Source organism: Hippopotamus amphibius, chromosome 5 (genome assembly GCF_030028045.1).
Source record: "Hippopotamus amphibius kiboko isolate mHipAmp2 chromosome 5, mHipAmp2.hap2, whole genome shotgun sequence".
Lineage (NCBI taxonomy): Eukaryota > Metazoa > Chordata > Mammalia > Artiodactyla > Hippopotamidae > Hippopotamus > Hippopotamus amphibius.
The window spans coordinates 72,500,650-72,510,264 of NC_080190.1; the positions used below are offsets into that span (position 1 = coordinate 72,500,650).

At 55.2% G+C, this 9,615-nt stretch overlaps 1 protein-coding gene across 1 annotated transcript; it reads left to right on the plus strand.

The window, feature by feature from the left end:
• The first annotated feature begins 2,229 nt into the window (after nt 1–2,229).
• EGR2 (early growth response 2) lies at nt 2,230–9,291 on the plus strand. Its single transcript, XM_057737579.1, has 3 exons — nt 2,230–2,794; nt 5,288–5,396; nt 6,734–9,291. Exons 1-3 carry the CDS (start codon nt 2,696–2,698, stop codon nt 7,984–7,986), a joined length of 1,461 nt encoding a protein of 486 aa, XP_057593562.1. The 5' UTR covers nt 2,230–2,695; the 3' UTR covers nt 7,987–9,291.
• The last annotated feature ends 324 nt before the right edge of the window (nt 9,292–9,615 follow it).

The window sequence follows — 9,615 nt, forward strand, 5'->3', positions numbered from 1 at the left end:
CATTCTTCAGATTTCTGCTTAGAGAAGGCTTCCTCAACCTCCTAGATTCAATTGGATCCTTTGTCCTTTTTCTTCTTCGGGGTCAAACGTCATTGTTTACAACTGTAGATTTGTGTGACTGACTGCAAGCTCCATGGGGGTGGGAACCAGGCCTAGTTTTAGGCACCACTCTAGCCTAGGGTTTGGCATAGAGCTTGACACGTAGTAGATGCTCAAGAAATATCACACCCACTGCTGGGGCCCTTGCTGCCATTGCTACAATATAATATCATAGGGGTCTTACTTCCCTGTGTTCAGATTATTTGTGCCAATGAAACATGACTTTGGTTACACACTGGACTGGTGTGAAACAATCGTTCTCTCAGGCTTTACAACAACTTTGATTGGCATAATCTTGGTTTGGTTTATAGCCTCTGGGATTATCAGATTTGTAGTGAGACGCTGAAGGTAGGGAGGCATTTATCAGTTTTCTCAGTGCGCAGGAGCACCTTTAAGAAAGGCTTGGCAAAATATATATATAGTGTGCCCATTAGCAATTTATTACCATTTTCAAATTCACCCTTCATTACTTGCTTTGTGAAAATGGATGTGGACCCTTTAAATAAAAAAGAAAGAAAAAGAAGAAAGAAAGAAAGAAAGAAAGAAAGAAAGAAAGAAAAAGAAAGAAAGAAAGAAAGAAAGAAAGAAAGAAAGAAAGAAAGAAAGAAAGAAAGAAAGAAAAAGAAAGAAAGAAAGAAAAAGAAAAAGAAAGAAAGGAAAGAAGGAAGAAAGAAAGAAAGAAAGGCAGGCAGGCTTGGCAGTGTGGCAGAGGTGGGAATTAGCCTGTTTATCACTGAGGTTCCCATGTCCTATGCCCTTTGAGTTCAGGATCCACACCCTTGTGTGTGTCCATGGCTGAGGGCAATTCAGACACTTCTTTGTTTCTCACTCCAGTATTAGAATGGAAGTGAGTGCAAATGACATGACAATAGGAATAGTCTATGATGATGTTCAAAAATGTTTCCTAATAAGTCAAAATGCAAATGTTAACAAATTATTTGTGACATGCCTCATGGCTGATTGTGATTTTCAAGTTCACACTGTGGGAAAAAAAGCTGAAAACCACTCAGAGAGTGGACCCTGAGGCTGTCTCACCTCCTGCTCCTTCTCACCACAGAGCAAGCTTACCAAGTGGCTCCTCTGTTTCCTTCCTCTTTTACTTTCTGCATCTGGAATCAGGACAAAGCAAATCAGAACCTGGCACCAATCTGCTACTCTTTTAATAACCCTGATATATCTTGGAACACTCCATTTACTTGAGCATTCTGACAGCTCTATTTTAAAGAAAAGCATTTATTTGTTCAGCTTTTGATCAGAAGAAGCTCAAGTGCCTAAAAGGAGAGACCATGGTACATCTTTGTGTTCAACTGCCACATTCCCCCTTCCTCCCCTCCCCAGCATAGTATCTTACTCTGGAAACACCTTTGGGACTTTTGTCTCTCTACCTCTTTTTTTCTCACTTCTTCTTCACTCCAGGAAGGATACTGTGGGATTGGCTTATTTTATTACAGGGCCTATTAGTATGCTTGTTTTGGGTGAACCTGGTCACTCCATCCATAATGCAGGCTGGGAAAGCCCAAGAACTCAAATTCTCCCTTCGTCTGGGAAGGGGAGTGTGTTCATGACAGTCTCTTGTCCCTTCCTTTTGAACCTCCTGACCTCAGCTTTCCTCTTTTCAGAAATGCCAAAGAAAAGAGATGAAGTTGTGGAAGGTGACCTGTTTCTTCCCTAGTGGGCGGAGCCAGGCTCCCAGTCCTCAAAGAGCCGTTCCCTTTTTGGAACTGGGTCTTCCCATACGAATGACGTAGCATCCAGAGCATTGCACTTGGAGTCAGAAGACCCGGTTGCAAGTTTGGACACCACCACTCATCAGCTGCGTGACTTAGGCAAGTTCCTTCAGCTTTCTGAACTTACTACCTATCCTCAGGATGGCTGGCTTGAAATGAGTATGCCTAGACTTTGTTCCATTATCACTCTTAAGAGGGAGGGAGAGAGGGAGAGAGAGAGAATCTACTGACCCGTTTCCAGCGGAGGTTCAGGGAAGGCCTCCCAGGACTGGCCCCAGGCACCTTCCCGGGGAGCCTGCACAGCCTGCGCGCAACTGTTGCTTGCCCCTGCCCCCAACCCACCCCCGGCGCACGACTGGCTTGACGTGGCGCAGCTCCTGAGGAGGTGTGAGTTGTTGGAAACCCGCGAATAATTCCAGTGTCAGTCACTCCCATCCACGCTGACGGGCCGGGCAAGCCCGCCTCTCCTCGTTAGGGTCCCATCCCCCATAGGTTCGCCACTCAGCCTCGTCCTTCGGGCGAAGATTGCGCGCGGCTCGCCCTCTCTCGGGCCGCCCCCAGCCTGCTCCCTGCCCTCTGCGCCCAGCTCGCCCAGCGCTCGGGTCCAGGAGCTCCCCCTCGGGGCGGCGCGCGGTGGCCGCCCGCAGGGTTGGCAGCTGCGCCCACCGCCGGGCCGCCCCGGCGACTCGCTCACCCGCCCGCCCACGTGCGTGGAGAGGAGCGAAGCGCAACCAGTCGCGGCGCCTGCGCCTGCCGCCGGTGCGTGCCTCACCTCGGAGGTCGGCGGGGCCGTAACCCGAGCCCCGCTGCCACGACCGATATTTGCATAATTCTGTCCCCCCCACCTTCTTTCGGACTCAGGGCTGGAGATGCGAGTCGGGCTCCCCTCCGAGGCGTCGTCTTGCCGGTGGTCAGCGCGGGGGCCGCGGGACCGGCCGGAGCGCAGGAGGAGCGGGGTGGCGCACGTGGTAAGAGTGCAGCTTTCTTTTCTTTTTTTTCCTTTTTTTTTAAGAAGCGGGACGTTTCACGTTTTTGCCGAGGGTGGGGTCCCTACAAGGGTGCTAATCTTGCTGCGGTTTCCTTCCTTTCCCATTGAATTTTTATCTCCAGTTGCAAAAGAGCGCGCAGCACGAGTGAGAAACTTTCCCAAATTTCCTCTGGGCGTTTGAAGTCAGGAAGATGGCCGGCCGCGGGAAGACCAATTTCGTGGCTGGCAGGGGGGAGAAGCGGCGCGCGGGAGGAGGAGCTGAGGCCGCTCGCCCGCCGCCGCCCCGGGGCCCCGACCGCTGCGCGCGGGGCCGGGCGGGAGCAGGCTCGCCACGCCGGCGGCCGCGGCAGGTGAGCGGCGGGAGAGCCGCCTGCAGCGCCGCGCTCCCTCCACGGCGTGGCGCCATGGCTCTCGGCCGCCCGGGCCCCCACGAGGTTGGTCTCGGCCGGCCGCGGGAAAGCGCAGGGCCGGGCTCTGGAAGCCGTCCCGTGCTCTACCCCCGACCGCGGCTGACTGGGGGCCGAGCAATTGAGACCAGCCTCCTACGGCGCCCCGGCCAGACCCAGAGCTCTCCCAGAGGGGCTAGGGCGCGCCGGGAGATAGGAGCGGTCTGTGCAGTCAGCCAGAACCCGCCGCTATCTGGACGGAACCTCTGAAAAGTTTTTCTTTTAAATTGCTTTGGGAACTAAGCAGAAAGATTCCCATCCGGGCCGGTTTTTTCTTTTTACTCGCCAAGGGAAAAGCGTGCACGTTGATGGCGACCCGAAACTGGGTGTTAGCGTCACCGTTTGCTGTCGCTCTGGACCTCGCTGGGCTCCCCGAGGTGGCTCTGGCCCGGGGAAGGGAAGAATATTCCTCCCAACGTGTGTGTTCTGGAGTAGGGCTCGGGTGCGCGCAGAGCGCCCCTTCGGAGGGTAGGCTTCCGGGGGTGCGGGACGGCGGTGGCGGCCGGTACAGGCAGTGAAGGTGAGGAAAGGTGTCCCTGTCCAACAAGCAGGCGCCCGCTCTGCCGCCCGGGCACTCAGGTGGCGAGGGGCAGCGAGGGCGCGCTGTCAACAGGGAGGTGTGTAGCGTACGGTGTGCGAGTGGGTGTGTGAAGAAGGCGGCGGGGGCAGGAGCGTGTGTAGCGGAAGTGGAGCGTGTGTGTGTAAGAGTGTGTGCGTGTGCTGGGGGGCAGGGTGAGTGTCCAGGCCTCCATCTGGACGCCCCCACACAGCCGACCGCCCAGACGCGCCGGGAAGGGCGCCCGCTCCGCGCAGCAGCTGAAGGGGGGCGGGGAGCGCGCGGGCAGAGGAGGGGGGGGGGTGTCTCCGCCTGAGGATTTCTCTCGAAGCTCTCCTCTTAGGGTCTACCCCCCCTCCCCGCCCCAAGGTGCCCAAAATACTTAAACAAACAAACAACCCCAAACCTGTTCCGTTTTCGCTCCTGTATAAATAGAACAGACTTTCCAAAAAAGCAATACCGCATTCACTCTTATCACCAGCCATTTCTTTCCACCAAGTAATTCAGAAAAAAGCAGTCAGCTTCCGTGAATGCATGCAGCTTTTTTTTTTTCTTCGCTGTCTCCTTTTGCTTGCGGTTTTGAGCTGCCAAGAAAGTGAGTAGGGGTTTGACTGTAGTGTCTCGGCTCCGCTCGGTTTCTTTCCGAAGTTTAATTTTCCGGAATGGCTCCCAAACAAGGGCTGGGGAGGCGGAGCTGCCGGCACCGGATCTTCGCCTTTTTTGGAAAGTCCCGGAGAACCGGAATTCCTCCCCGCCCCGGAGGCCGCGCCGCAGCCCGAACCCAATCGCTCTCCCACTGGGGCCTGAGCCGGACCCGTGGAGCGCCCTGTTCCCGCCGGGCTCTGCGCCCTGGACCCGGGCTGCGGCTCGGGCCGCGCACCCCAGACCCCAGCGGATCCTCGCGGGCTGCGAGCCGGGAGCCGCGAGCCCGGAGGAGCCCGCGCAGCCGATCCCCTATGCAAATCGGCCATGTGACGGCAAAAGCCGCGTGGCCCAGCCCTGTTCCTCAGTCCATATATGGGCAGTGACGTCACGGGCATTGAGGACCTGCCCATAAATACTTAGAGCAACACTTTCCGTCTAACCGGGAGAGCAGCAATTGATTAATAGCTCGGCGAGGGGACACACTGACTGTTATAATAACACTACACCAGCAACTCCTGGCTTCCCAGCCGGAACACAGGAGAGAGTCAGTGGCAAATAGCCATTTTTCTTCTTAAAAAACAGCAACTTGTTTGCTAGTTTTATTTCTGTTGGATTTTTTTGTTTTGTTTTGAGGGCGGTAGTTGCTTTTAAGTGTGGAGGGCAAAAGGAGATACCAGCCTAGGCTCAGTCCAATCCCTCTCCAAAACGGCTTCTCTGACACTCCAGGTAGCGAGGGAGTTGGGTCTCCAGGTTGTGCGAGGAGCAAATGATGACCGCCAAGGCCGTAGACAAAATCCCAGTAACTCTCAGTGGTTTTGTGCACCAGCTGTCTGACAACATCTACCCGGTGGAGGACCTCGCCGCGACGTCGGTGACCATCTTCCCCAATGCCGAACTGGGAGGCCCCTTTGACCAGATGAACGGAGTGGCCGGAGGTAAGCCGCGTGCCCCCTTTGCGGACCGGGACCCACGCAGCTCGGAGGTGGTGGGTGGGTTTCCGAGCGTGTGCAGGACTTGGAGGAGAGGGTTGGGGCGCGCGAGGTGGACGGTGTTCACTGAACTGGCTTTGAAGAATGGAAGGGGGTGCAGGAGGAGCCCGCGGGATCGGGGACCCGGGCGTTGGAGCTGGGCGCGCGGGCAGATGTACCAGGTTGCCAGCGAGCGGGCGGGCGTGCGCCGCGGCGCGCCTAGCCCCGGGCAGGCGCAGGGATTAGGGTAGGAGAGGTCCCCCACCAGGCTTCGGGGCTTGTGCGGGCCTTTCCGCCGGCTGCTTCCCAGCCTCCCCTCTCCCGGAGTAGGGGCAAAGTGACAGGAAAGTTCGGGGCTCTGGAGGAAAGCTGCGCGTCTGGAGAGGTGAGCGGTGGAGAAGCCCCAGAGGAAAGCGTCCGCCTCTCCCTCCTCTGCAGAAGAGACGGGGAAAATCTCGGAGCGCGCTCCCCCTGCGGTCTGAAGGAGCGCCCCCACCTGCGCTCCGCCCGCGAAGTTGAGGGGGTTGGCCTGGAGGGGAGGAGTAGGTGGAGGGCGGGTAACGGCGGGAAGCGGCCCCCTGGCTGCCTAGGGAGGCCCGTAGGGTACCGGCGCCGCGAGTTTCCTTGGCGATGCGGTGGAAAGTGGTCTCCCGCAGCCCCCGCGCCTTCCCCGCAGCGCTGCCACTGTCTTTGGGCCGGGGCGAGAACGCGCGGGTGTCGAGCGAGGCTGAAAAGGTTGAGAGGGAAAGTAAACTTATAGACTCTTTCCATCGCAGAGCCCCGTTGCCTCCAGCGGCGCGAGAGGGAGGGAAGGAAGGCACCTGGGATGGGGGGCGGCCGGGCAATCACTGACCCCCTTCTTTGGCTCACCTCTCAGGCTGACACCTTCGCGGCAGTGGCTGGGATCAGTCTCCTGGGTGTTGTCTGCCCCAGCCGTGGGACCCCCAGGCAAAGTGGAGAGAAAGAGAAGTTCCAGGCAGATGGGGAATTTTTAAGGCTGTTGTTGCTATTATTGGGTGTTTTTATTGGGGACTAGAGCCACAGATGGCTGTACGTGGGGGTTGGGAGTAGCTTATCTTGCTTTCCTGGAGGTAGTTTGAGTCCTAGACTGTCACTGGTTGCCGCAGTTGGATCTCGGGCTAGCCTCTTCTTTGGGCCCCAGTTACCCCACCTGTTGAACTCTGCCCCAGCTCTACAGTGCTAGGATCCTGGGCCTTGGGTTGGACTTATGTGAGACAGGGTGAGAAGGGATTCTTGGCTGCATTCTCATTGCTCCATTTCCTTTCTTCCTTTCCCCTCCCCAGATGGCATGATCAACATTGACATGACTGGAGAGAAGAGGTCCTTGGATCTCCCATATCCCAGCAGCTTTGCTCCTGTCTCTGCACCCCGAAACCAGACCTTCACTTACATGGGCAAGTTCTCCATTGACCCCCAGTACCCTGGTGCCAGCTGCTACCCAGAAGGCATCATCAACATTGTGAGTGCAGGCATCCTGCAAGGGGTCACCTCCCCTGCTTCCACCACAGCCTCATCCAGCGTCACCTCTGCCTCCCCCAACCCATTGGCCACTGGACCCTTGGGTGTGTGCACCATGTCCCAGACCCAGCCTGACCTGGACCACCTCTACTCTCCGCCGCCTCCGCCTCCTCCTTATTCTGGCTGTGGAGGAGACCTCTACCAGGACCCCTCGGCGTTCCTGTCGGCAGCCACCACCTCCACCTCCTCCTCTCTGGCCTACCCACCACCTCCTTCCTACCCGTCCCCCAAACCAGCCACGGACCCAAGTCTCTTCCCCATGATCCCAGACTACCCTGGATTTTTCCCATCACAGTGCCAGAGAGACCTACATGGTACAGCTGGCCCAGACCGCAAGCCTTTTCCCTGCCCCCTGGACTCCCTGCGAGTCCCCCCTCCACTCACTCCACTCTCCACCATCCGCAACTTTACCCTGGGAGGGCCCAGTGCTGGGGCCACAGGGCCAGGGGCCAGTGGAGGCAGCGAGGGACCCCGGCTACCTGGCGGCGGCTCAGCAGCTGCCGCTGCTGCCGCCTATAACCCACACCATCTGCCACTGCGGCCCATTCTGAGGCCTCGCAAGTACCCCAACAGGCCTAGCAAGACCCCAGTGCATGAGAGGCCCTACCCGTGCCCAGCAGAAGGCTGTGACCGGCGCTTCTCCCGTTCTGACGAGCTAACACGGCACATCCGAATCCACACAGGGCACAAGCCCTTCCAGTGTCGGATCTGCATGCGCAACTTCAGCCGCAGTGACCACCTCACTACCCACATCCGCACCCACACTGGCGAGAAGCCCTTCGCCTGTGATTACTGCGGCCGCAAGTTTGCCCGGAGTGATGAGAGGAAGCGCCATACCAAGATCCACCTGAGACAGAAGGAACGCAAGAGCAGTGCCCCCTCGTCGTCGGTGCCGGCTGCCTCCACGGCCTCCTGCACCGGGGGCCCGCAGGCTGGGGGGACCCTGTGCAGCAGCAACAGCAGCACTCTTGGTGGAGGGTCCCTCGGCCCTTGCTCATCTCGGACCCGGACACCTTGAGATGAGACTCCGCTTGACACACCAGCTCCTTGAGGCCCCAGAGGCCCTTCGTCCACTGGAGCTGCATGACAAACACTACCACCCATTCCTGCCCTTCCCTCATTTCATTGGGCAAAGAGCCTTGGAGGAGCCTAGCACTGCCCCCCACCCCCTTTCCACTTAGAAGCAGGTCCTTCCTAAAACTTAGCTCACCTTAGTCTCTCTTAGGTGAGTTGACTGTCACCCCAAGGTAATGGGGAGGCTCAGAAGGGGGTTGGGTGGGGGTCCCTGGCCTAGAGGGCTGAGGCCTGACCCTACCTTAAAGGGTTGTTTGATGAGGTTTTGTTCCCCTTCTCTTATTTTGACTGGTTACAGGTTTTTGACTCTGGATGTCAGAATTGATCTGAGACTTTTCCTACAGTAGGTTGGGAGATGCTGATCCCTTCAGGTGGGGACAGCAAAGAAGGCAGAAGCAAAATTGATGTGCACTTTATGGCTTGGGACTGATTTGGGGGATGCTGTACAGTGGGTGAAGCATGGCATTTATAAAGCTGCCTTCTGTGTCCCTAGGCCAGTGAATCAAAGCTTATCTAGTCATCTCAACCCTTTAAGCAATATGTATTATAAATTCAGAGAACAGAAGTGCAATGTGATGGGAGGGACATAGCAATATCTGCTCCTTTTTGAGTGGTTTGAGAAACGTAAAGACTATTTTTTCAGTGTATATCCATTCAGATTTTGTGTATTTTTGATGTGCACTGTTCTCCAAGTTCTGAACCTTTGGGAAAAAAAAAGCATTTATGATCTCTTGAAATGAGTCAGAGGTTAACTTATTAAGAGGGATGTACATATATTCTCTGAAACTAGGATGCATGCAATTGTGTTGGAAGTGTCCTTGGTGCCTTGTGTGATGTAGACAATGTTACAGGGTCTGCATGTAAATGGGTTGCCTTACTATGGAAAAATCACTCCCTGGGTTTAGTATGGCTGTATATTTCTGCCTATTAATATTTGGAATTTTTTTTAGAAAATATATTTTTGTATGCTGTTTTGTGACTTAAAAGTGTTACCTTTGTAGTCAAATTGCAGATAGGAGTGTAAATAATCTTACTGGAGCTGACTTGTTTGGTTATTAGCTCTTAATAGTTGTGAAAATATAAATGATTTATTCTAACACAAAACCACTAACTAAAGTTCAGATAACGAATGGTTTATGACTATCGTGTAAATAAATACTTTTCAACAATATTTTTGCTGCAGAAATTATTTATGAAAGATTTATTGGGTGGGTTTTAGTAGTTTGACCAAGCCAGAATCTCCAGGTTTTCTTTGCTAGCCTTTAAACACCAGCCCTCTTGCCCCAAAGCAATCTCCATTCATAATCGAACGCCAGCGTTCCGGGGATTTCCCCCATGCATTAGTGTAAAAGTGGGGAGGCGTTGTTTTGACTCATTGTTCCGTCCTCTATAACAGCCTATAGCTTCTCTCTGCTCCTGAGTGGGCTCCGGAAAATAAATACTTACAAACAAGTGCCCACTCGGAGACTACACATTTGCGGCTGCTTTCAGAACCCTGACCAGGGCCAGGAACTCAGACGAGATGTGGCTTTGTGGAAAGTGTGGTGGCGTGGTCAAGCTGGAAATGACTTTC